General features: G+C 44.4%; 1 protein-coding gene across 2 annotated transcripts in view; it reads left to right on the forward strand.

Annotated features, from left to right (window-relative positions):
* The window catches only part of FRYL (FRY like transcription coactivator), a 345908-nt gene that overhangs the window by 132438 nt on the left and 186013 nt on the right, over positions 1 to 27457 (forward strand). For both annotated transcript variants that reach the window (XM_026647943.2, XM_026647941.2), the window contains 8 exons: positions 1152 to 1244; positions 4007 to 4105; positions 5352 to 5453; positions 23233 to 23336; positions 23488 to 23596; positions 24152 to 24238; positions 25562 to 25733; positions 27033 to 27165. In XM_026647943.2, coding sequence (XP_026503728.1) covers positions 1152 to 1244; positions 4007 to 4105; positions 5352 to 5453; positions 23233 to 23336; positions 23488 to 23596; positions 24152 to 24238; positions 25562 to 25733; positions 27033 to 27165 — 899 coding nt within the window. The remainder of the gene's footprint in view (positions 1 to 1151; positions 1245 to 4006; positions 4106 to 5351; positions 5454 to 23232; positions 23337 to 23487; positions 23597 to 24151; positions 24239 to 25561; positions 25734 to 27032; positions 27166 to 27457) is intronic.

Here is a 27457-nt window from a genome sequence, read left to right on the forward strand (position 1 = left end):
AGATTCCCAAGCTGTTACCTGAGAATGTGGGCCGTGGAGTCATCTACAGTGTAATGGACACCTCAAGAAGAAAAAATGGTTACTTAACCTTCTTGTAACAGTTTGTTCTTCAGGATTTGAGGCATATGTCCATTCCGTGACCCATCCTCCTTCCCTGATGCATCAGAGTCTACCATTGGATTCCGGTGTGAAGGAACTGGAGGATAGGTGGGGCACCTTTGCCCTTTATACACTCACTTGAAGAACAAGGAGTTTGGCTGTGGGCGGGGCTGCTCCTGTGGGTACCAGTAGGGAAAAATTCTCCAAAACTAGTGCACAAAGTGTTCATATACCTACAGTATAATGTACATCTGCAACACGTCTCAAACAATAAATGCAAGATCGTTAAGTAACTGTTTTAATCTAACAAAGCTGCCTAGTACAAAAACAACTTTGTATTTTTTACTCTTATCTTGAGACATCTTATTTAATATATATTTTAAACATTATATTAATCAGTGACTTAGAGCTTCTTTCAAACTAAGCTAAATATTTTTGGCAGTTAGTTAACAGTTTAGGTCCTGATTCTGCAAAGATTTACACACATGCTTAAATACCTTGCTGGATTGGGACTATAGTGCTCATCATCTTGCAGGATCACGCCCTTACTGTAAATATTTTCTCTAAAATTATGTTTTGTGTATAAGTTATGATAGTAAATTAACTTGAAGATGATGACTGCTATATAAATGTTAAATATTCTTAATGCCTAAAAATTTTCTAGTAATGACCATAAGAGTACCCCCTATTTTCAAATATTTTAAAATAATCTGAGCAGGAAGATTTACTTTAGTCTCTTATAATTCAATTTATGGAAAAAAAACATAATAGAAAGACAACTGCTGTTGCAACCGTTTTTCCTTTTTAGTTTTCAAAAAAATTGCTGGTGGGAGGGGCACAGGATTTAAAACTTTACCTTTGATAATGGTATGAATGAGTCTAAGATGCTGCTGAGGAATAGGCTAACTTTTATTTTTAAAATTATTAATTTTAAGTAGCTGCCAGTGTAGGACAGTTGGTGATGTTCTTATACAACAAATTAAAACTTAAAATATTTTTTTGTCTTTTGTTTTTGTTTGTTGTTGCTGTCTTTTTAACACTTGATCATAAAGGAATGTGCTCAATACTTCCTGGAAGTAAAAGATAAAGATATAAAACATGCACTAGCTGGTTTGTTTGTGGAGATTCTCATCCCTGTGGCTGCTGTAAGTAGTCTTTTTCTTTTCTTTTTTCCCCTCCTGTGTGAGTTTGATTAGTTTTTCTTCCTGCAATTCTTTCAATAGATCCTCACTGTATTGAATTTGTGCAGACTCATAAAAGCTGTTAGGTAAATTCTTGCCTCACTGCATTTGCCCATCAGTACCTAAGTGCTCCTATGAAAGCAAGCATATCAGTACTTCCTGCTTATTATCTGGTTTCTCACCTGTCTTTAGGCCTAGAGGGTATGTCTACACTACAGGATTAATCCGAATTTAGATAATTCGAATTTGGGAAACAGGTTGTATAAATTCGATTGTGCGCGGCCACACTAAGCACCTTAATTCGGTTTTAAACCACATTAATTCGGTGGTGTGCGGCCACACTACCCCATTAACTTAAACACAGTAATTCGGTGGTGTGCGTCCACACTAACCCTAATTCGAATTAACAAAATCGATTTAGGCTCTACTCCGTTCGTCGAGGTGGAGTACAGAAATCGATTTAAAGGGCCCTTTAATTCGAATTAACTGGCTCTGTAGTGTGGACGGGTGAAGGGTTAATTCGGATTAAGGCAGCTAAATCCGAATTAAAGTCCTAGTGTAGACCAGGCCAGAGTCAGTGCTCTCTCACCGTAACTGTTATCTTTCATACTTATTTTAGTAGGCTGAATTCTGCCATTCTTATTTAGTCTTTACTCAAGGAAAGCTCTCATTGGCTTGTTCTTCACCAGCTGAAGCCTCTGAGCAGCCTTCAAATGTAGCCCCAAGTGTAGCATGATACTGCCCGTTATAGCCTGTAGGTGACAAATGTATGCAGACCTCAAAAATGAGTTTCTGTGCAAAAGAAAAGGATGCAGTCCTTTGGCTAAGTGAGTCCAGCAAGACTCTGAATTTGTGAACAACCTTGATGTTTGGTGGGGATAATCCCTCATTTGAGGGAGAAGTCACAGCCTCTGCCACTTTCTTAGAATGATTTCTCTTGCCAGTAAGTATCATCTGCATCTTACGCAGTTTGAATTTGAGGCAAACAGCTTTCATCCGAGTGCATTCCTCCAATAGACAATGACAAAGGAAAACTTCATTGCCTAGGCTAAAGGAATAGGAAACATGGCTGAATATCATCAGCATGTTGAAAACACAGCAGCCCATAACACTTCTCTTTCCCTGAGGAGGTTGTAAGTCAAGAAGACTCTGCCATCCAAGCCTGAAGCCTGATTGATAGGTATCCTGAAGATTAAAGGAAATGGTGTGTCTGATGTTGGCCTGCCATCACCTTCTCAATAAACTTCCACACAATGAGTTTAGAAAGTTTGTAGACGTTGGTGAGATGGTTATGTCAAATGATAGTTTCATTAGCAAGTGCCAGACCACAATACGTTGCTGGTAAGCAAAGTGCCCTCCCAAAGAATGGTGGGTCCTGAGTCCACTCATCAAGTGACTAAAAGGACTTCTGTCATTATGCTTGGGACCCTTCACTTAGTTACAATCAGAGAAGACAGTGTTATTAGTTCCAATTCCTGTTATACAGCTTTCATTGTATCACAGACAGTAACCCAACTCATATTTAAATGTAAAATGGAGCCAATTATGCCTCTTTGAACCACTTTAATACATTGCTGATATTTTAAAAGTTAATTTTTTATATCAAGAGAGCCACTTTGTTGGCTCAAATACTTTTCAAATGCATTTCACAGTTATCTGCTTCTCATCACGTAGAAGTTCAGAATATTGTACTGAGCAAAATGGATTGCCATTTTTTTGATGACTGCTTTGTGAACAAAATAATTAAAATTAAGAAATTCAGTTACCTTTTATATAAAAGGACTAGAGAGAAATTATGAATTTGCAGTTGCTACAAATGTGCAGTTCAGTGCATCTGTCCAGTGTAAAATCAAAGTAATTATGGCTACTTCTGTAACACCTTTGATGTGTATGTTTCTTTACAAAGAACATAGTTTAGAAAGTCCCTCCCCTGAAGAGCTTAAACTATTAATTGGACATATACAACACAAACATTAAAGGATGAAGTGTGAAGGTGAGAACACATAGTGAAGTTGGTCAGCGATGGAAGCCTAAATATTGACTAGGAGAGATGTGTTGATGGGGAGAGGGAGGGTTCATGGGAAGGCAGCAGTTCTGGGTTTATAGAATAGAGTGGGAAAGCCCTTAGAGTGTATGTGTGCGCGCATGTGCGCACGTTCATGCATTGAAACAAATCCCATATTTATTTTGCACCTGAATTGTGAAACCAAATGAAGATACTGCATTTATGATAGGGTACACAGTAATAAGCCCCATTCTTATTGAGTCCCAGCTCTCAGATTTAGTGTGCATTAAGGAAAAGGGTAACAGTGAGAAAAGTTGAATGACTTCTTTTAACAAAAAAATACACATAGTTTAAAAGAAACTTCTGTCTATGAATTTGGTGTTGTCTACTAGTAAAATAGTTTACACACTTAGCATGTGTTTAAAAATAAGACTCTTTTTCCTTAAAGTGTGCAAATTCAGGACAGATGTTTCTGAACTTTGTTAGTCGCAACATTTTCATTGTTTTACTAGATGTTTGTGCTATATGACACTTTGATTTCATTTGCTGCTCATTACATCTCATACAGAAAGACTTGAATAACTTTACTAATCTTAAAGATAATCTAAATGTTGAATTCTCATATGCCTGCATAGTTCTGCTTTTAATATATTTTAACTTCTTTCTTTCTTTCTTTCTGCCTAGATCTCTATACTCAATTATTTATATTTATTTTCACTAGGCTGTTAAAAATGAAGTGAATGTGCCATGTTTGAAAAATTTTGTGGAGATGCTCTACCAGACTACCTTTGAACTGAGCTCAAGAAAGAAGCACTCACTGGTATTTAAGAAATATATCAGTTCTTCATATATTTATTGATATATATTTTAGATTTTTAGATGAATGATTTACCTAAGGAAAGTTAAGAGAGTTCTTTAATATAAAGTCTTAATTCCTAAAGACAGCACAAGGATTAAATTCATGCTTTTTTATACTGCTTTTGCTTGATCTTTGATCTCGGTCTCATTGTGCAGGATTTGTTCTCTCTGTGAATGAAAAGTAATTCTACCTCTGTTCTCATTCCCGAGCCTTTCCTGAAACTGACAGTTTTTAATTATTTCAGTGGTTTGTGATGTGGAGTTGTTTTTCCCTAATATCTCCTCTGATAACATAAATTCTGTTCAGTCAGAATCTCAGTGTGGATTTAATTAAAGGGCAGAAGTGGCAGACCATATATTTTTTGCAGCAAACTAGCTGCCTGTTAACTACCCTGCTCTTACCTATTGGCTCTTCTGCCCACATATTTCAGCTTTCCCCAGCATCTCTTTATCTCCCCAAGCTTAGCTCATGGATTTTTTTTTTAAGTGTGTTTCCTTGCAAGGATTTAACTATACTTTTCTTTTTTTTTTTTAATGTAGTATTTGTCACTCCCTTTATTCACATATCTATAATGCAAGTGAATTTGTCTCACTTTGCATCTGGCACAAGGCTAATTTTTGTGTCTGTGGTTTGTACTTTTATTAAATTTACTTTAAAATTATCTCTTACTCACATTCACATATGGAGGGCTTTGAGTACAATAAAGATTCCATTGCTATCCTATTTTAGGATTCCAAGAATTAAGGAACTGCTGTCACTATAGACAGTTAAACACTGTAGCTTGTAACAAGAATGTAATGATATTGTCAAACTTGGTGCTGAGAGGACATTTAGTATTGTTTTGTTTTTTTTAAGTGAGAAACACTGTTGCATTATTCTTATTCTTTAACTAGATTGTATTTCTCTCCCCTAACTTTCATCCTATACCAAAATGACTGTGAATGAGACCAATTTTGTATTAAGGACCAGTATACTTTCTGCTGAAAAACTTTTAACATCTTAACAAATCTTACAGCACTCCAGCAGGAGAAGGCACAATAGCTCAAATACTTACAAACTCTATTAAATTTGTGAAGGTAGAACAGGGGAAAAGGCAGTGCTCCTGACCACCCAAAGCCTCTCAGGTTTTACTGGGATGATTGTGTTGCCCCTGAATGTGTTTCTCTCAGAGCAATTTGATCAATTCTTCTTTCTTCCCTCCTTGTAGGCTCTGTATCCATTGATCACCTGCCTGTTGTGTGTCAGTCAGAAACAGTTTTTTTTAAATAACTGGCACATTTTCCTGCAGAACTGTTTGTCACATTTAAAGGTAAGAAACATTCTTAGATCAGAAACCTGTCACAAATCAGTAGCATTCAGTCTTATGTATTTATAGAATTTTATTAGCAACTAAAGCAACATAAATAATTAGCTGATTAAAAGGACACTGTCAAATAATTATTCTAAAAACCTTTTGACTGTTTTAATTCTCCATTGTTTCGTAATGTGTTTCCTGTGTTTTATGTGGTGCTGGAATTGGCATGGCACTTTTTTTTTTTTTTTTTTTTTTTAAATGCAAAAGGTAACAGTTTTAACTCATTTAGGTCCATTTGATGCTATCTTTGTGCATCAGCTTCACTGGTTCATGTTTGCATAGCTCTAGGAGCAGTGTTTGTTACTCAGCTGTTATTCTACAGCCAGCAGGGAGAGCACAAACAATAACTCTTTTGATCACATAAAAATTATTGGTGGGAGGTCTGTGTGTGTGTGCGCGTGTGTGTGCTCACACTTAAGTAAAATATATAGTAATTTCAAAATATATCTTCCTGTTTGATAAACTAGTTGATTAAAAAATAAATTAAATATTTAGTCTGGAGGGGAAATGATCCCTACATCCTATACTAATTTTAAAGTTGTGTAAATTTTGAATATAAAACTTAGTGTCCCTTTTAACTCTTGACTGAATTTGATAACATTGTCAATATTACTGGATTAATAAATGACACAGATATTGATATTTGGAAATTATGGGGTTTTGTCCTAATTTAAATCTTAAATTATTTACTGTAATATACTCTTTCATTAATTTTGATTAATGTGGTTTATTAATAATGTTTGTTTTAACTTTTTGGTTTTGATATTTTTAAAGTAATAGATTCACCTTATTGTTAACATTGTTTCTGGTTAGCCATGTGTAACAATTTTCAAATCATGTATACATGCTTATGATTTAAATTATGTAAACCATGGTGAAAGATGCTAAAGCAAAACACAGATTTTGATGTTTTTGAAGGTTCTTTTGTCTTCATGACATCTTTTGTACATTTCTGTTGCTTGTTGGGTTTTTTGTATATTTTTCATCTAACATACTTGCAAATTTTTTCAATGTCTGCTTTGTTTTTTGTTTTGCTATTGAAGCTTTCCTAAAAAAGAAAAAGCTGAATTCTTCTTCGAGTGCTTGCTCATATCCATTCCAGTTAGGTGTGTGCGCGCCGCGTGCACGATCGTCGGAAGATTTTTACCCTAGCAACACCCGATGGGTCGGCTGTGGAGCCCCCTAGAGTGGCGCCGTTATGGCGCTGGATATATACCCCAGCCGACAAAGCGCCCCATCAGTTCCTTCTTACCGCCCCTGACGGTCGTTGGAACTGTGGAGCGCGGCTTAGCTGATCTCCACACTCCCTAGCTTCTCATTGCTCTTGTTATAGTTAGTTATATAGATAGTTGTTCAAGTTAGTTAGTTAGTTAGTGTATAGTGTGTATATATATAGTTGTATATTGTTATCGGGGGTTTAGGGGGTGTTTTTCCCCTTTTCCCCCTGGCGCACAGCCGGGCCCATGCCCAAGGCTCCTGGCTTTAAGCCGTGCGCGTCCTGCGGGAAGCATATGCCAACCAGCGACCCGCATAGTTCTTGCTTGAAGTGCCTTGGAGAGGCTCATCCAGCAGATAAGTGCCCTATTTGCAAGGCCTTCAAGCCAAGGACAAGAAAGGAGCGGGACTTTAGACTCCGTCAGCTCCTGATGGAGGCGGCTCTGAGTCCGGATCCTCCCTCGGCGCGCCCTGTCCCGGCACCGAGCGCTTCGGTGCGCAGCGCCCCGGCGGGCCCGACCGGTGCGGCGGAAAAGACTGCTCGGCACCGACCGACGTCGGCACCGCGCCCGCCTAAAGAACCTCGGCGCCGATCCCTTTCTCCGGGCCATAAGAAGGCCGGCAAGGCGCGGGATGTTTCTGCCGCGAAGATACCGGCTCCCCCGGTGCCGGAGGTAGAGCCGCGTCCGCAGTTGGACCGCCAAAGACAGGCGGCCACACCGTCGACTCCGGCACCGAGGCCGTTGAGTCCGGTGCGGACTGTTTCACCACCAAGGCTGGTGGTGGAACCTTGTCTCCCTTCCACCCCGGAGACCTTCGCTACGGCGAGAGACTTGATCGCCCTCACGGAGCCGGCGCCGTCACAACTCCCGGCACCGGTGGCTCCACGCGTCCTGCAGTCCAGGGGAAAACCTGCCCTGGTGCGCCCACCGTCGCCAGCACGAGTCTCTCGGCACCGCTCCAGATCCCGGAGCAGGTCCCGACGCCGCTCGGAGTCCCGGCGCCGAATATCACCTCGGCACTGGTCGTACTCGCGGCCCAGATCCTCTTCGCGGCGCCGTTCAACATCCCGGCACCGTCGAGACGACCGGCACCGATCGGGCTCGAGACGCAGCTCCCGGCACCGGTATGAGCGCCACTCGGGCTCGAGAGGCCGCTCCCGGTACCACGTCTCCTCCAGATCGTCGTCCCGTTCCAGGTCGGGATCCCGGCACCGGAGGGACTACCGGCACCGCTCCAGATCCCGGCACCGCTCTCCGGCACCGCACAGGGGCAGATCGCCTTACGACCGGCACCGATCGGCACCGTACCATCCGGTACCGACGGCGTCGGGTTCGGCACCGCCGTGGCCGTCGAGGTCGGCGTCGCGATCATCTGAGGCAGTGGAGGCCGGCCACCTGCAGGAGACCGACGACCCTATGCAAGGGCCTGCGCATTGGTCCTTCTGGACTCCTTGGGCCTACCATCAGGCACAAGGAGCTCCGCTATCTGCCTCCCGCTCGGGCCGTTCGGAGCCTAGGGCCCCAGAGTCCACCATCTCCTGCCCTCCTCCAAGGGACGTGGAGGCGCCAGCGCCCGCACCAGCAGAGGCCCTGGACCTGGGGGCAGGCGATGCCCAACTCCAGGAACACCTGGAGCAGGACCAACCATTGGACCCCTTGCCACCGGGGGCATCCTCCTCGTCCTCACCTGATGAGGCCGTAGCGGGCACATCCGCCATTGGGCCGCCTCCCATAGACCTCCGGGCCCACCAGGACCTGCTGCGCCGCATGGCTCGCAATATGGACCTCCAGGTGGAGGAGATTGCGGAGGTCCATGATCCCATCGTACAGATCATTTCAGCGGATGCTCCATCCAGGGTGGCATTACCGCTGATCCGTACGATCCAGGCGAACGCCACCACCATCTGGCAGACCCCGGCCTCTATTCCGCCCACGGCCAGAGGGGTTGAGAGGAAGTACTTTGTGCCCTCAAAGGATTATGAGTACTTGTACACTCACCCCCAACCGTGCTCACTGGTGGTTTCATCAGTCAATGCACGGGAGCGCCATGGCCAGCAGGCCGCTGCGCCCAAATCGAAGGACGCTAAGCGCTTCGATTTGTTCGGACGCAAGGTCTATTCGGCTGGCGGACTGCAACTGCGGGCAGCGAACCAGCAGGCGCTCCTGAGCCGCTATGGATTTAATATGTGGTCCTCGATGGGGAAATTTAGAGAGCTGGTTCCCCAGGAATCGAGGGAAGAGTTCGGGGCCTTGGTAGAGGAGGGCAAGCGGGTGGCATGCACCTCTCTGCAGGCGTCCCTTGATATAGCGGACTCGGCCGCTAGGACCCTGGCGTCGGGGATAGCAATGCGCCGAATCTCCTGGCTCCAGGTGTCAGGCTTGCCACCTGAACTGCAGCAGACCCTGCAGGATCTACCGTTCGAGCGCCAGGGCCTCTTTTCGGAGAAAACAGACTCGAGGCTCCAAAATCTTAAAGACTCTCGGACAATGATGCGCTCCCTGGGGATGCATGTCCCAGGGCCGCAGCGCAGACCCTTCAGGCCCCAGCCTCAGCGGTACTACCCTCCCCCGCCTCGTCCAAGACAAGACTTTGCTAGGAGGCGGGGTCGAGGTGGTAGGCGGAGGTCGACCGGCCCTCAACCCGGTCAGAACCAGGGCCAGCCTAGACCACCTTCAGGGCCTAGGCAAACCTTTTGAAGGTGCGGTCGAGGACGGCACCACGACCGGTACCCAGGATCCAACTCCCCCCTTCCGGGATCGCCTCTCCCGCTTCCACCGTGCTTGGTCCCGTATAACCTCGGACCGTTGGGTCCTTCGCACGGTGGAAAGGGGATACGCCCTCCAATTTTCCTCGCCCCCTCCCTCCCACTCCCCCTCCCCGTCCCTCTTCAGGGACCCTTCTCACGAGCAACTCCTTACACAGGAGGTTTTTGGGCTCCTCGCTATGGGGGCCATAGAGGAGGTTCCATCGGAGCTAAGGGGCAGGGGGTTTTACTCCCACTACTTCCTGATACCCAAGTCAAAAGGGGGTCTATGGCCCATCTTAGACTTGCGCGGACTCAACAAATTCATAGTAAAGTTGAAGTTCCGCATGGTGTCATTGGGGACCATCATCCCTTCACTGGATCCTGGAGACTGGTTCGCCGCCCTCGACGTGAAGGACGCTTATTTCCACATAGCAATTTATCCGCCCCACAGACGTTTCCTGCGATTTGTGGTAAACAGGGTGCACTACCAATTCGCAGTCCTTCCCTTCGGCTTGTCCTCGGCTCCCAGGGTGTTCACCAAGTGCCTGGCAGTCGTCGCGGCCTTCCTTCGTCGACAAGGGATACAGCTGTTCCCGTACTTGGACGACTGGCTGGTACGCGGCCGCACCAGGGACCAAGTGCAGGCTCATGTCCGCATAGTGACAAGCACTTTCCACGAGCTGGGCATTCTACTCAACAGAGAGAAGTCCACTCTAGTACCAACTCAGAGGATAGAGTTCATTGGAGCAATCCTGGACTCCAGACGTGCCCGAGCCATACTGCCAGACAGCCGATTCCATACCATCTCAAGCGTCATTCAAGGTCTCAGGGCCTTTCCAATTACCACTATAAGAACATGCCTTGTCCTTTTGGGCCACATGGCCTCGTGTACATACGTAACCAGGCACGCCAGACTGCGACTTCGCCCACTGCAGGCTTGGGTGTCATCGGTCTACCGTCCTCATCGAGACGACCTGAACATGGTGGCCACGGTTCCGGCCTCGGTCTTGGCCTCTCTCGCCTGGTGGACGGATCGCGCAGCGGTCTGTGCAGGAGTGCCCTTTCACGCCCCGCAGCCCTCCCTCCACCTAGTTACGGACGCTTCATCTCTAGGCTGGGGCGCTCACCTGGGGGAGCACCATACCCAAGGCCTGTGGTCCGCGTCCCAACTAGCCCTGCACATCAACGTCCGAGAGCTGATGGCGGTGCGCCTGGCTTGTCAGGCTTTCCTCAACTTCCTACAGGGCCGTTGCGTGCTGATTCTCACCGACAACACCACGGCCATGTTTTACATCAACAAGCAAGGCGGAGCTCGCTCATCTCCCCTATGCCAAGAGGCCATTCGCCTGTGGGACTTCTGCATCGCCCACTCGATTCATCTCACGGCGTCATTCCTGCCTGGAGTCCAGAATACGCTGGCGGACCGTCTCAGCAGGTCCTTCCAGACGCACGAGTGGTCGATTCGCCCGGACATCATCTATTCCGTCTTCCGAAGGTGGGGGTTTCCCCAGATCGACCTGTTCGCATCTCGGGCCAACAGGAAGTGCCAGGCATTCTGCTCCCTACACGGGCGAGCCCCGGGCTCTCGTCAGACGCCTTCCTCATGGCATGGAAAGACCATCTGTTCTACGCCTTTCCTCCATTCCCGCTGGTCCACAGGGTGCTGCTCAAGATCCGCAGGGACCATGCACGAATAATTCTAGTCGCTCCCGCTTGGCCGAGACAACACTGGTACACCACACTGCTGGAACTGTCAGTACAGAGACCAATCACGCTCCCCTTGAGTCCGGATCTCATCTCTCAGGACCACGGCCGGCTGTATCACCCCGACCTGCAGTCCCTCCACCTCACGGCGTGGATGCTTCATGGTTGAGTCGCTCAGAGCGGCAGTGTTCACAGGCCGTCCAACAGGTCCTGCTGGGAAGTAGAAAGTCCTCTACGCGGACCACTTATTTAGCCAAGTGGAAGAGGTTCTCCTGTTGGTGTGAGCAACGAGCTACGTCTCCCTCGCAGGCTCCTATCCCCTTGATACTGGAGTACCTCCTGTCCCTAAGACAGCAAGGCTTGGCGACATCCTCAATCAAGGTTCACCTCGCCGCTATTTCCGCTTTCCACCCAGGAGAACTCACGTCCTCGGTCTTCTCTAACCCGATGGTCGTTAGATTCCTCAAGGGCTTAGACCGGCTGTACCCACAGCAACAACAACCGGTTCCGACGTGGAACCTCAACCTCGTCCTCTCCAGGCTCACAGGGCCTCCGTTTGAACCATTGGCGACCTGCTCACTCCTGTACTTATCCTGGAAGACAGCCTTCCTCGTAGCCATCACCTCAGCACGACGCGTCTCGGAACTCAGGGCGCTGACATCCGAGCCCCCTTATACGGTGTTCCACAAGGACAAGGTGCAGCTTCGCCCCCATCCTGCCTTTCTTCCGAAGGTGGTATCACCTTTCCATGTAAACCAAGATATATTTCTCCCGGTCTTCCATCCGAAACCGCACGCTACTCGTCAAGACCAGCGTTTACATTCTTTGGACGTTCGCAGGGCCCTGGCTTTCTATATTGACCGGACAAAGCCATTTAGGAAAACGACGCAACTCTTCGTTGCGGTGGCCGACCGGATGAAAGGATCACCGGTCTCTTCACAGTGCCTGTCCTCTTGGATTACGTCCTGCATTCGTGCTTGCTACGACCTGGCCGGTGTACCAAAGCCACACCTCACTGCTCATTCCACGAGGGCCCAGGCCTCCTCGACTGCCTTCCTGGCTCAAGTACCGATCCAGGACATTTGTAGAGCTGCAGTGTGGTCATCGGTCCACACATTTGCTACTCACTATGCGCTGGTGCAACAATCCAGAGACAATGCTGCTTTCGGGTCAGCGGTTCTGCACACAGCAATGTCTCACTCCGACCCCGCCACCTAGGTGGGGCTTGGGAGTCACCTAACTGGAATGGATATGAGCAAGCACTCGAAGAAGAAAAGACGGTTACTCACCGTTGTAACTGTTGTTCTTCGAGATGTGTTGCTCATATCCATTCCAAACCCGCCCCCCTTCCCCACTGTCGGAGTAGCCGGCAAGAAGGAACTGAGGGGGCGCTGGGTCGGCTGGGGTATATATCCAGCGCCATAACGGCGCCACTCTAGGGGGCTCCACAGCCGACCCACCGGGTGTTGCTAGGGTAAAAATCTTCCGACAATCGTGCACGCGGCGCGCACACACCTAACTGGAATGGATATGAGCAACACATCTCGAAGAACAACAGTTACAACGGTGAGTAACCGTCTTTTTCTTTTGCAACCTGAAGTCAGATATTCCTGGCATAACGTCCATTGCTGGCAATGGGTGCATTAAAACTATCAATGCCAAGGAGTTTAAGTAGTAACTGCACAGCATGCATTGTTTACTTTGAATATTTTTGTTGCCCATTAACAACTTCACACATTTACCTTAGGGCTCTATTCAGCAGAAATTTTATATTTTAGCTTCTGCAATGCAGAACATAGCAGTTTTGGTACTGTACATTGATGAGGGACTTAGCAGGGTATTTGGTAGACTATTGAGTCATTTGGACTTCAGTTCCACTATTGTTTTCTGTGGTTATCTAGCCATGGATTGAGACTTGGTTGAAGTGAATCTTTCAAACTCCATCCCAGTTATCTTTTTATTTTGCTTCAGCTAAGCTTGTTTCTCTGTGCATGTTGGCGCTAACTAAATGAGTAATCAATTGCCCAACAGGTTCTTCTCTTGATTTATTTTTTCCCCTCCTCCCTCATTTTTACCTGGTCTCATCATAATATTTTATTTTATGCATTTGCTTGAATTTACTTAGATATATGCAGTATAATAAAGATTAAGTACCCAGTCACTCTAAATGTCTTTGACATCCTTTAAAATATAATTATCAAAATTATTTAATTAGAATATCAGCAGGTTTCATCTGACCTCCACCAGGAAAATCAGGCAAAAATTAAAAATTGAAACTATAACATTCTCCTACCACTAACTACTCTCATAACTCCCCTTCCTCCTCAAAAGCTAGGGAGAAAAGATGGGCTTTGTAACATTGCTGATCACAACTGTGGCAGTATGTTATGGAGAAAGAAGTGGTCTCTCGGGATACCGTATAAGTAGATCCCAAGCCATTTAGGGCTTTATTGGTCATAGCAGTAGCTCTAAATTTCACCTGGAAACCAATAGAAATTCATTGGAGATTACGGAGCACAGGAGTAATATATTTCACTTAACAAGTATTTCCATGAATTGATTCAGTAGCATGTAACAGTATCAGTATTTTCAAGTTTTTGGCTAATTTTTAAATCATTATTTAGGATACTGTATGGTTAATTTTCAGTGTCTTGGTCAGGAGATTATCAGCTTCCTTGAGTTTGAGGATGAGGACTCTGATACTACTGCTGCTTCTTAAGGACAAGGAGGAAAAAGGATTAAAGATTCTGCACAAGTGGGAAGGGAAGTGTAGAGTAGAAGACTAGGTACTTCTTGGGAAAAGATCATTGTTTGCCTTAGGAAATTAATTAGTGTCCATTGCCACTAAACCATTGAAGTTAGTGGAGAATTCAAAGCTGTTACCAGCAAAAACCTTATTTCTGTGAATAGAGTCCTTAGTATATGGCTACCTATTGTTTTGTGCTTTTTTTCATCTAACATGCATGTGCCTTCCATTCTCATGTTTGTTATGTTTTGCTGTCTCACGTTGCTTTATTTAGATGCCATCTAACAACAGTATCAGGAAACAAATAGAAACACTGCAGGTGAGTTAATATGTTGTAATAACATGGTGAAAGGTCGCTTTGTCTCCTGTAACTGCAGTATTTTGTTTTTGTGTGTGTTGTTACATTTTGTGTCTTGTTTGGTTCTATAAAATTGCTATTGGCCCCGTCAAGAAGCAACAGCACAAAGAAGAATCTTTGAAAAAACATTTGAAAGGTTTGCTAAAGGAGAGAGTTCTGTAAATCATCTGATATCAATTTGCTTGTGAAAAGGTAGATTTGTGAGACTGAGCAATAATTTGACAGCCCAGTTCATTAAACAGCAGTGCATATTTACAGTAGGAGCTAAAATATCTACATCAAATATTTGGTTATTTCTATTACATTTATTTCATACAAAATTGTCTTTCATGTTAGCTAACTTGGAAACATTTTCATAATAAAAAAGATGAAGCTGGTTTATTATGATAACTTGCAGTGAACTACAGTAAAACCTGCCAAAAACGACCACTCATGGGAGTTAGCAAAAGTGGTCGCTTTTAAGAGGTGGTCTCTCTTTTATCAAAGGTTTGCCATCAGAGAGTGGTGGTGTTCTGTGGCCTCTGCAAGTAGTCACATGTGACAGGTGGTCTCTCTTCAGAGGTGGTATCTAAGGCAGGTTTTACTGTAACTTAAAAGTCATTTACACTGTTGGTTTTACAGGTTTTAAAAAATAGAAATGGTTTTAGTTCAGAACAGAAGAAAAGTTTAACAATATTATGTCTTCACTAAGTGATTACATTTGACTAACATGGAAAAAATGCTGTTTTGTTTCTTGCCTTCATCAAGATATTTGTTTCATTAAATCATTTTAATGTGTCCCATTAGATCAGTGTAGATTCATTTTTGTTGTTGTTGTAGTTGTTGTTGCTTTTGTAACCCTTTATATATCCAGTTAAATTTCTAACAGTTTATATTATACTCTGCTGATACATTTAATCCATACAGATTCTTCCATGTTGGAAAATTTTAGGAACTAAAACAGAGCTATATTTGAAACAAAATACGTGATCAAAATGCTTCAAATAAGACCCTGACATGTATTAGCTAAAAGACTGGAATATGTCAGGATGTTTAGTTAAACAGATTTTTATTTGTAGCATATGTAAATACCCGTTTCAGAGAGAAGAGAAAATCCTTTTACTGTATAAACCTTTTTGACACTAAATACAATGTCATAATTTTTATAAAATAGAATAAAAAAGCCATTTCCTTTAAGCACATTTGTTTGATTTAATGTCTAGTTATAGGACAGAGATGAAAGTAAAATGCCTAGCAGTACAAGACAACCATGACTGATAAGGGTTTAAAATTCTTTGATGCTGTTTATAAACATAAATCCCTTACTCAATATGAATACCTACAACATTCTACACAGGAGCGGTGCCACCTCTTCCTGGTGGTGGTGGTGGGGGGGCCTAAGGTAGGTTAGACAGAAAATTGGGGGGGGGTTGTCCCCCCCCATCACCATGCGGTCCCACCCCTCTCCATGGTCCCACCCGTTGCTCCTCCTCAGGGAAGTACAGGCCTCACTTCCTCCTCTGCCACCTCCCTGAGGCCCCGCCCCTTGGCCAGGTCAGAAGCTGGAGCCAGACTGTGCAAGATGACTGCTGGACTGGCTGGTACCATGGTGCGGGCGGCACTCCCCTGTCTCCTCCTGCTGCTGCTGCTGTTGGTGCCTGGGGTTGGGGGCTGCTTGCAGCCAGTAAGAGCCACCAGGGTGATGGAACCTGGCTCTGGGGCCAGCAGAGCCTACGGGGGGCAGGGCCCAAGAGCCTGGGCTACAGTTGGTCAGTCGGGCCACTGTGGGGAGCCCCAGCCCCTCTACCGGCCCTTGGTGGCTTGCCTTGGTGGGCGGAGACACAGGTGGAGGGCTTCTCTTGGGCACCCTGGCACCCTGACCAGGCTTACTTCTCTGCTGCTGCTGGAGCTGGGTGCCAGGGAGTAATGTCAAAAACAGCTACCAATAGATTTTGCTACCAGTAGCAGTTATAGATGCTGCCCCGTCACAATTTTCTACCTCTCACATAAGAACAGCTATACTGAGTCAGCCATACAGTCATACTGGGTCAGACCAAAGGTCCGTCTAGCCCAGTATGCTGACTTCTGACAGTGGCCAATGCCAGGTGCCCCAAAGGGAATGAACAAAACAGGTAATCACCAAGTGATTCATCCCCTGTTGCCCATTCCCAGCTTCTGGCAAACAGAGGCTAGGGACACCATTCCTCCCCATCTTGTCTAATAGCCATTGGTAGACCTATCCTCCATGAATTTATCTAGTTCTTTTTTGAACCCTGTTACAGTCTTGACCTTCACAACATCCTCTGGCAAAGAGTTCCACAGGTTGACTTCCTTTTGTTTGTTTTAGACTTGTTGCTTATTCATTTCATTTCACCTTTCCCATCCTCTGGTCCTCGGGTAGGAAATTGTGACAGGGCATCAACCAACAGAATAAATGTATGCTATAAAAAGAAAAAGAAAAATTTAGAATTAAAAATTCCAAATTAAAATTCACAGTAAAAACATAGGAAGTGCTATACTAGAAACACAGAAGTCATTGTTAAAACTACTAGCAACTATTTATTTATAAATATTTTCAATGATTATTTGCTATTAAATTATAAGTTAAATGTCATCCATCTGCACAATGTTAACAAAGGTAAATGATGAAGTGCTAAGAGTAATAAAATAACATTTTAAAAAGTAAACAATTATAAGGTGCTAAACTATATTTAAAATGGATTACAAGAAAGGGAGTGCGATTCAGGGAATCACAGCAGCAGATAAGACAAATTTGTGAACTGCTAGGAGACTTTATGCATACACATAAACTGATAAGGGATTCTTTTAAATATTCAATATGTGACACACAGTTTTTGGGGGTGTATGTAAAATACTTCACTGAATCAAGTCTCCGTTAGCACTTTAGTATATTATATCAGATAGGGAAGAGCTGGCATGTCTAGACATTGGGTTGCCCTGTGCTTTTAAGGACACCGCTCTGGGAAGCATGTGCTGTGATGCACTGTCCTGTGAGCAGGGAAATAAAAAAGTCCTTTTCCTCCACCCTCCCCACCCCCCCGCCAACCCTATTTTTGCAAATACGGTAGGTGACTCAGCCCATCTGGGGTAAATTTTACAGCCTCTGCCCCTCTCTGTACTGGGGTTTTGCCATCTGCCATCGTCTGGCAGCGCCTCAACCCTAGTCTTAACCCTGGCTCCTACCCTCTGTGCCTTATTTTGCCCCTCGGCCCCTCTCCTTTCCCTGCTTCCAGCTGTTTGACCCCCCTGCACAGTCAGTTTCCGTCCCTGGCACAGACTGTGCCAATCCCCTCTCCCTCCGATTTACCCCCTTTTAACTCCTGTGAACAGCAGGCAGCAGATTTTAAACCAAAGTAAGGGCAGCGGCTTCAACAGATGTTACTGAGTATGCTCAGTCATGTTTGCATGTCAGTACAAGCCAAGCTGCAAATTCTGTCAGGTGACAGCTGCCACTCTCTCAGCTCTTCAGAGCTGGGTGGCCAGAGAGCAGCGATGGCTACAAGGGGGTAAGGCAAATTTTGGGGTGGCTGTAGCCCCTGCAAGCTCCCCCTAGAGCAGCTCGATTCTACATTTGCAGTAATGGTAGATTTATGATTTGTTTGCTGTTCATACAAGCAAACAGAAAATCTTCCTCCTAATTAGTTGAAAATAGCAATTCTTCTTCAAGTAGTGTCCCTATGGCTGCTCTACTGTCAGTGTGTCTGCATCCCTGTGCTTCTGATCAGAGGTCTTTGGTAGCAGTGTCCATTCGGTTCAGGCATGCTCTTTCCCTCCCTCTTGTTGTGCCTCAAGGCTAATCAGCATTGCACAGGCGAACCATCCTCAGTTCTTTCCTCAACTATCCCAGGCTAGAGACAGAGCGATTAGCAGTCCATTCACAGACTGTAGATCTTTAGAATTGTTCTCTTAGATATTATTAGTGTTTTCATTTGCCCTGTTTCTTTTTACTTTTACAGGGATTCCCTTAGTTTTTTCTTCCCTGTTTAAAAAAAAAAAAAAAAAAAAGCCTAATTTTTACTTTATTCCCTTTCCCCCCGCCCCCTGGGGATTGCCCTCTGTAAGGGGCATGCCTGGCTCCCCCAGTTTTAAGAGGTGTCTCACCTGCAGGTAGGGTGACCAGATGTCCCAATTTTATAGGGACAGTCCCGATATTTGAGGCTTTTTCTTATATAGAAGCCTATTATTCCCACCCCCGTCCCAATTTTTCACACTTGCTGTCTGGTCACCCTACCTGCAGGGAAGCCATACCGGTTACAGACGATATTCTCGCTGTGTGCGGTGCCTCAGAGAGGCCCACCTTGTACAAAAGTGTACTTTTTGCCAGCAGCTAAAAGCCATATCCCAGAAGAACTGGGAACTAAAGTTGAAACTACTACTGATGGCGGGAGGATCGCCCTCCTGATTAACAAGGTGCTTTTGGTTCTGGCTGAAGTTGCATGGCAAACATCAGCCTCATCATACCAACATGCGAAAGGGTGACTGTCACCTCAGGAGCTATGGACATATTCACAAAGCTAGGTCTACAAATCAACATCCAAAAATCTACCTTAACTCCAGTACAGCACTTGAAGTTTACAGGGTCCGATCTCAACTCACTGCAAGTGAGAGCACTCCTCCCACAACGGAGATTTCACAGCCTGACCACACTCAGAGACAGTTCAAGCCAGACCACAAACATTGTCTCCAACTTCTGGGACACATGGTGACAGGCATGTTTTTAATATCTCATACCAGACTACACATTAGGTGTCTACAGGCATGGTTCAGATGTGTTTACAGATCAAACAAAGACAGGGTAGACATACCTCTCTCGATGCCCTCCAGGGTCAAACACGCCCTGGATTGGTGGAAAGAACCAACAAATTCATACCCCTGCCTCCGACATTGCTTCTAATTATGGTTGCATCCCTAATTGGCTGGGGAGTGTATCTCAGCAACCTCAAGACTCAGGGCAAGTGATCGCCCATGGAGATGACTCTTCACATTAACCTCCTTGAACTCAGAGTGGTCAGAAATGCTTGTGCTCACTTTCTTCCACTGATCAGAAATATGCACATGAAAATTATGACAGACAACATAGTGTGCATGTATTACATAAATCATCAAGGGGGTGCCAAATTATCTTCCCAGTGCACGGAAGCGCTAAAGCTATGGAATTTGTGCCTTCACCACAGTGTTTTAATATCAGCGGCCTACCTACCACGAAGGCAGAACATAACAGCAGACGGCCTCAGTAACAAGTTCTCACATGACCATGAGTGGGGAAATGAACCCAACAGTGCTTCACAGCATATTCTATCAATAGTGGACTCCAATGATAGACTTGTTCGCTACTTACCTGCACAGGAAATGCCCATTCTATTGCTGCAGAGCTGACCTCAGGATACATTCATTAAGGGATGCTCTCCTTCTCCCTGGGGACAAGGCCCTCCTATACACCTTTCCCCAGTTCTCTCTGCTGCTGAAAGTCCTGATTAAAAAGAAAAAGAGAAAAAGGAAACGTCATACTGATTGCTCCCACCTGGCCAAGACAGACATGGTACCTGATGGAGGTGGTGATGTGTCCACCAATCCCTCTTCAACCCATCCCTTATCTCCTCTCACAGAACGAAGGACAAACTCTCCATCCCAACCTGCAGATCCTCTGGCTCAAGGCTCCTTCATGGTTCCAAAACATAGTGAGATGCTGCTCCAGTGAGGTGCAGGAACTGCACTACACAGTAGAAAATCAGCTACCTGACACACTTACCTACAAAAGTGTACTAAGTTTTAGGTTTGGTGCAATTCCAGAAGAATTACCCTGGCATCTTCCACCCTCCCTGTGATGTTGGACTTCATACTGGATCTCAAGAGGTCAGAGATATTGCTCAGTTTGCTCAAAATACACCTTGTGGCCATAACGGCTTTCCATCAGCAAATAGAGGGATATTCTGTTTTTGCCACCCAACTACAAAGAGATTCTTCAAGGGCGTAGTGAACCTCTATCCCCAATCCAGACACCCAACTCCAACTTGGGACCTAAATCTAGTTTTAAAGAGCCCAACTAGACCACCAGTTGAAACTATGGTCACTTGTTCACTTACATACTAGTCAATGAAAACGGCATTTCTGGTGGCCATCACCTCAGCAGGGAGAATAGGGGAGATAGCGGCACTAATGGCACCCCGCCACCCACTTCACAGTATTCTTTAAAGATAAGGTTACTCTTATGCCATATCCAAAATTCATTCCCAAGGTGACCTCGTCTTTTCCCAAAAACCAACTGATTCACCTCCTGACCTTTTCCCCTAAGTCTCACTGTGATAACAGGGAAGCTATACTGTATATGCTTGATGTTTGGCGAGCCCTAGCCTTTTATCTGGACAAGATGAAGGCCGTTAGGAAATCTCCTAAGCTTTTCCTCTCCATTGCAGAAAGGTCAAAAGGTGCAGCAATAGCTGCCCAAAGTCTCTCCAAATGGGTCTCAAACTGTATTAACCACTGCTATCATGCTTGCAGTGTGTTGCCTCCATCCAGAATCTGCACACACTCAATGAGGTCGGTTTCCACTTCTGTCGCTTTTCTCAAGAATGTTCCTATCTTGGAAATCTGTAGGGCAGCAACTTGGGCGTCTGTTCAAACCTTTGCAGAACACTATGCGATTACTAGAGACTCTGCTTCCAATTCTATCTTCAGCTCCACAGTGTTATCATCCATAACAGTCTCAACTCTGAAGCCCCAACCTCCCATTGGGGATACTGCTCGAGAGTCACTTACGTAGGGCATTACTCGAAGAAGAGGAAGTTACTTACCTTGTGCAGTAACCATGGTTCTTTGATGTGTGTCCCCCTATGGGTGCTCCACAACCTACCCTTCTCCTCTCTACTTCGGAGTTCTCAATGGAGGCTTCACGGTGGAGAAGGAATTGAGGTTCACCTACGCAATGCTAATTAGCTTTGAGGTACAATACAAGGGAGGGAAAGAGCATGTATAGGCCAAATAGACACTGCTACCAAAGATTTCTGATCAGAAGTGCAGGGACGCAGACACATCTATAGTGGAGCACCCATAGGCACGTACAGCTCGAAGAACCATTGTTACTGCACTAGTTGAGTAACTTCCTCATCTGAAGAAGTTTATGGTTCATCATATCAACAATAGTAAGATTTGGAATGTTAACCAACTTTTACTAATCTCTGGTTTCTGACATGCTGTTTCCTGACTGGCTTATTGGAGGCCAGTAATAGATTTTTCTGGACCTCCTTCTTCACCTTCCCCGTACAATATTAGGGTTTTTTAAATATTGTGATACAGCAGGTCCAGGAAACAGTGGATGAGTGGTAGAGGGGAGATATACAAGTCCTAGGCTAATTAAGGCCTGGTTCCCTGTAGACTAGGGAAGATTACTACAGGTTAATTGGAGCACCTATAGCCAATTAAGGCCCTGTCAGGATAATAAAAATACCTAATAAAAAAACCCTGCTTCAGGCAGACAGGGTGGAGCGAGGAAGGAGAGAGGACTGGAGTTTGAAGGTGTGTTGCTGAGAATTGAAAGACCAGAGAACCAAAGGAAGGAAGACCCTGCCCCAGCAGAGCAGGAAGACTCCCTCCCCCAGCATCAAGGATCTAGGGTAACCCTACCCAAGGGGGAAGATGGTAAGAAACCCGCAGAGATTGAGAGGGGCTGGGGCTCAGAGTGAGGAGCAAACCCAGACCCTTTCCCTGCTTTCCTCCTCTATCACCTTCCTGGGCCACTAGCGGGGCCCTGGGTGCCCCAAGAACAGGGGTAAGGGGTGGCATCCTAACCCCCCCCCCCCCCAAGGAAAGCACAGGACCCACCATACCAACATCAGCCATTTTGTCACAATATATATTATATTAATGAAATTTAGAAATGCTCATGGAGAAAGTTCAGTATATTGTATTTCTGCTAAAGACTTTCAGAATGTATGTACTGACTTGTTTTTGTGAACATCAAGATCTATTGTCTCTTGAGAGAAATGTTGATAAAAGTGAAAAGTGTGATTTGTAGTAACCCAGTCCATGTACCTCAAGCTTTCTTCAAGTTTCTCCTTAAAATACACTTCTTTATGAAGCCTATAAATTCTAGTCCTCACTTCAAAGGAACACACAAAAATAATTCCTGAACTTCAAATAAGTGAGCGTTATTAACCAGCAAAGCCACGCAATCTTACTGCTGGTAACCATTGTCGTCTTCTCTACCTCTTTTTTCCCTCGATTGTTATCCGGCGGGGAGCCAAGATGTTGTTTGTCTGTTCAATTTACGGCTGTGACAGGATGTCAGCATCTCTTTGGGGAGAGGCAGGACAATTCTTCTGACTCATATTGGCTTATGATGGAAGCCAGAGTAGGTGGAATTCTTCAGCTCCAAGACAGACTACAAGGTTTATGTCCCTCTGAGTAGGAGGAGAGAACTAAGGGAGGAGCAGAAGTGCTATGCAGGGAGAAATCCTAGGAAGAAGCCAAGCTCAGGAGAAAACTTTGGCTAAGGTTAATTCTGTTGTTTTAAATTAATACAAAAGGCAAACTGCAGGAGTGAGTTTGGACATTAACCATATATATTTGTTTGGGCTGTATTCCGAGAGCACTTTGAGGACTCTGCCCATTTCCAGTGTCACTGCAGGAATATATACAGTAAGACGATAAAATCTTGATGTTCACCTCAAGAGAAATATCAGCTTGCTAGATACTCCTTTGCTTTCAAACTGACAAAAGCATACAAAATAATCTATAGTATGCAGTTAAATACTTAGTGTATACATGTAATCGAGGAGTTTTTGTATTGAGGTTTTTTGTTTTTTAATTAAACTTATATTCTGAGTATTAAACACTTCAGCCTTCTGGGTTAAAGCAATCAAACATAAACTTAAAATATTATAGTTCTTTATAAGGAAAGGAAACAAGTAAATTAGGGATAGCGTTTCACAGATGATAGTAACTGCATTTTAATTTTTATTAACAGAATAAAGATCCCAAAATGTCCCGAGTTGCACTGGAATCTCTCTATAGATTACTCTGGGTTTATGTTATTAGAATAAAATGTGAAAGCAACACTGTAACACAAAGGTAAGTTCCTTATGTAATTAAAACTATTGTGAGGCTATTTTAATGAATTTAAGTCAAACATATTTTAATTAAAAAAATACTCTCTAGGGAAAACCTTTTTGTAAAGTTGTGTGGATTTGTTCCTAACACCTCTTTCTCTAAATTTTTGTAGCCGTCTCATGAGCATTGTATCAGCACTTTTCCCCAAAGGCTCACGTAGTGTGGTCCCTCGAGATACACCTCTAAATATATTTGTGAAGATTATTCAGTTCATTGCTCAGGTAAGCTCCCTCCTATAATATGTTTTAGATGGAGGTCTGAGAGTACACTAAATAATTTGTGGAAAAAAAATTAAGATAAAGACCAAGTCCAACCCTGACATACTTTCATTGAAACCAGTAGAGGTACACATTAGGAATGAAATTAGACCATAAACTTATAAGAAAGTAACCAAATTTAAATTCACTACACAACCCTGATTCATTCACAGAACATCATGCATCCTGTGCAGTCACTGAAGCAAGGGTCTTATGGTGTGTGTGATTAAAGACTGCATTATAGTGCATATGCAAGGGTAACCTTAATTCTGGCATTTCCTAATGTTTGAGTGCTTGATTTTGCAGCTTTAATGTTCTATTAATGTAGTTTTCTGTATGCACTATAGTACAATGCAAAGAATGCTGCAGTAAAGTAACTGAGACAATTACTCTATAGGAATCATTAGCAAAGAGGAATATTTTTTATCACTGAAAGCTAATAAGATGATATTCAGTTTCTTGGCTTTGTGTTTGTGCTAATACAAAGTGAATCTTATGTAGGCATGTTTTTCTTCATAGGAACGCTTGGATTTTGCAATGAAAGAAATAATATTTGATCTTCTCAGTGTTGGAAAATCACCTAAAACCTTCACTATTAATCCAGAGGTAAAGTCACCTGAAGGGCTATTTATTTGTGAAACAGTGTACACATGTATACATAGCAAAGAATGTTAAAGAGTTAAACATGCTGAGGCAAAGTGGCCCACCTGTGGGCCTCCCAGTGCTGCTACTGAGCCTACTGTAGTTCCCCCAACTGAAGTAGAAATGTTCACATGTACACTGAGCCTCTGCCCAACATCTATACCAGTAATTCTCAAACGTTTGTATTGGTGACCCCTTCCACATAGCAAACCTCTGAGTGCGACCCCCCCCCCTTATAAATAAAGACACATTTTTATATATTTAACACCATTATGAATGCTGGATGCAAAGCGGGGTTTGGGGCGGAGGATGACAGCTCATGACCCCTCCCCTGTAATAACCTCGTGACCCCCTGAGGGGTCCTGACGCCCAGTTTGAGAACCCCTGATCTATACCATCCGAGGCATTCAAAACAAATCATTATTTTCATATGACTATTGCCATGTTTTAGAGGAAGAGAGGGTAGAGGTAGCCCAGCACAAAGATTTAACAATTGTGACTTCCTCCAAAAGAAATCATGCGAAATGGTGGGAAAATTACAGTGAATAAGTATGCAAAGAATGAACTGTTAGGGAGGCATGTGAGGATGGGTTGGTCCATATATCAAAAGAGTGCAGTGTGGATCAAACCAAAGAAACAGCTGTAGCTGTGCAGTAGTGTTTTTTCAATTCTGTCCAGTAATAGCTGGGGCAGGAACTAAGTAACATTTCACTTGTTTCCATAAAAAATTAAAAAACAAACATGGAAGTGTGTGTGTAGGTGTTTACTATAATTAGCATCCTTTTCTCAGAGAAGTCCTTCTCAGCTCTTTTCAGTTTAGTATGTAGGAAAGCCCCAGTCTTGCAGTACTTTGAGTTCAGCAGCCTGTGCACGAGCAATGAATTGTGAAATTAGAGCCTTAGCAGGTAACATTCTATATACTTTGATATCTGCCAGAAGCATGTTACTCGTGAAGATTCACGTTAGTAATAATAATCATTTAGAGCTCTGTCCTTCAAGTTATTGACTCCCTCTTGGGAGGTGCTGAGCTGCTCCCAAATCCCATTGACTGAATCAGAGCTAAGGAGGTGCATCCCTGGATCAAACCGTTTTATCTTACTACTATAAATATTCTAAAATGTAACATTTAAATATGTCTACCATAGTAGTGCTCTTTTGATCTGTCCCTAAAGAAAGGACAATGAAATATGTATTAATGTTTATTTTGCACCTCCTATACAACGTTGCAAGTTTGCAATTCTTCCAGGTTTCTAATTCCTTTGTTTTCCCTTCCCTCTACCTTTGAAGCGCATGAATATAGGCCTTAGAGTCTTCCTTGTGATAGCAGACAGTTTGCAGCAGAAAGATGGTGAACCACCAATGCCAACAACAGGAGTTGTTCTTCCCTCAGGAAACACTCTGCGTGTAAAGAAAATTTTTCTCAATAAAACTCTGACAGATGAAGAAGCAAAAGTTATAGGTGAGTGGTATTCTTTTGCAAGAACCTTAACAGGTTAAATATACACATTCATAATTCGTGATACAGAAGCAGTATTTTTATGTGGGGATTGGTTTTCTATTGTAATTAAAAAAATATTTTATAAAGTGTCTAGTACTGGTGAAGTTTTTTTTTAAAATGTTCCCACTTATTTACAGTAGAAACGTGAAGTCTGGCACATAAAACCAGATCCTTGGCCCTCCATCTAGCAGTATAAAGCAGCCTGAAAACTGCCCCAATGAGTCAGCTGGGCATTCCCCTGATGTAGGGAGCACTCTGGGGCAGCCCTAGGAGAAGGCAAGGTGACTGAGGCCACAACCACTGTGCTCCACTGATTCCTGGCTGATGGAAGGGTAGGCTGTAGACCAGGGATGGGCAAACTACAGCCCGGGGACCGCATCCGGCCCTCAAGCTCCCGCCAAGGAGCAGGATTTGGGGCTTGCCCCACTCTGGCGCTCCATCCGGGGAGCGGGGTAGGGGGCTTGCCCCATTCTGCGTGGCTCCCAGAAGCAGTGGCATGTCTCCCCTCTGGCTCCTATGCATAGGGGCAGCCGGGGGCTCCACATGCTGCCTCCGCCCCAAGCACCACCCCTGCAGCACCCATTGGCCGGGAACTGCCTGGCTGTGCCTCTGCATAGGAGCCAGAGGGGGGACATGCCGCTGTTTCTGGGAGCTGCTTGAGGTAAGCGCCGCCCAGAGCCTGCACCCCGACCCCCTCCTGCGCCCCGACCCCCTGCCCCAGCCCTGATCCCCCTCCTGCGCTCTGAACCCTTCGGTCCCAGCCCGGAGCACCCCAGCACCCACACCCCCAGCCGATGCCCTCACCCCCTCCCACACCCCAACCCCCAATTTTGTGAGCATTCATGGCCCGCCATACAATTTCCATACCCAGATGTGGACCTCGGGCCAAAATATTTGCCCACCCCTGCTGTAGACTATAGGTTACTCTTAAATATGCTGGGGACCAAAATTGCCTCAGGGTCAAGGAAATAGAAAAAGTGCTTAGAATCACTTCCTTCCATTTATTTCCTCTTCTTCCTCCAAAAGGAATTGTATACTTTTATATAACACATCCTGTTTAATTTTAAAAAGGAAAATTTTGTCAGTTAAAATATGGTTCAGTTAAAATTAATTTAGTATATAATTTCTTATCTTTTGTACAACACGATACTGGTCCTAAACCAAGTAAGTAGTGATCAAATAAGAGACAACTAAAGTGAAAATAAAATTTAAAAATACTGAGTTGTGAAAGAGGTGACTTTGAGTGCTTTACTTCTTCAGGAATGTCAATATACTACCCTCAAGTAAGAAAAGCACTAGACAGCATTCTTAGGCATCTGGACAAAGAAGTTGGGAGACCAATGTGCATGACTAGTGTACAGATGTCAAATAAGGAGCCTGAGGACATGATCACGTATGTAGCAAATTATAATTTAATCATCCTTACTGTCATATCCTTGTAATTAATTTTTTGTACCTAAAAGAAATTCAGAGATCAATTTATTAATCCATTTAAATGTGTTTAGGTTTAATTTAATGCTAGGATACTTAAAATTTGTCCACAAAGGATATGATGATTGCACTGATTCATAGATTAATTATGAAGATTTGAGGTTGACTCCCTAACATTGAATGGAACTTTGAAAACGTATGTGTATTTAATACTGAAAATACCATAAAGGAGGCTTCCCTGTGATTTCTGTTTT

Source organism: Terrapene carolina, unplaced genomic scaffold (genome assembly GCF_002925995.2).
Source record: "Terrapene carolina triunguis isolate 2854851 unplaced genomic scaffold, T_m_triunguis-2.0 Scaffold66, whole genome shotgun sequence".
NCBI classification, from domain to species: Eukaryota; Metazoa; Chordata; order Testudines; family Emydidae; genus Terrapene; species Terrapene triunguis.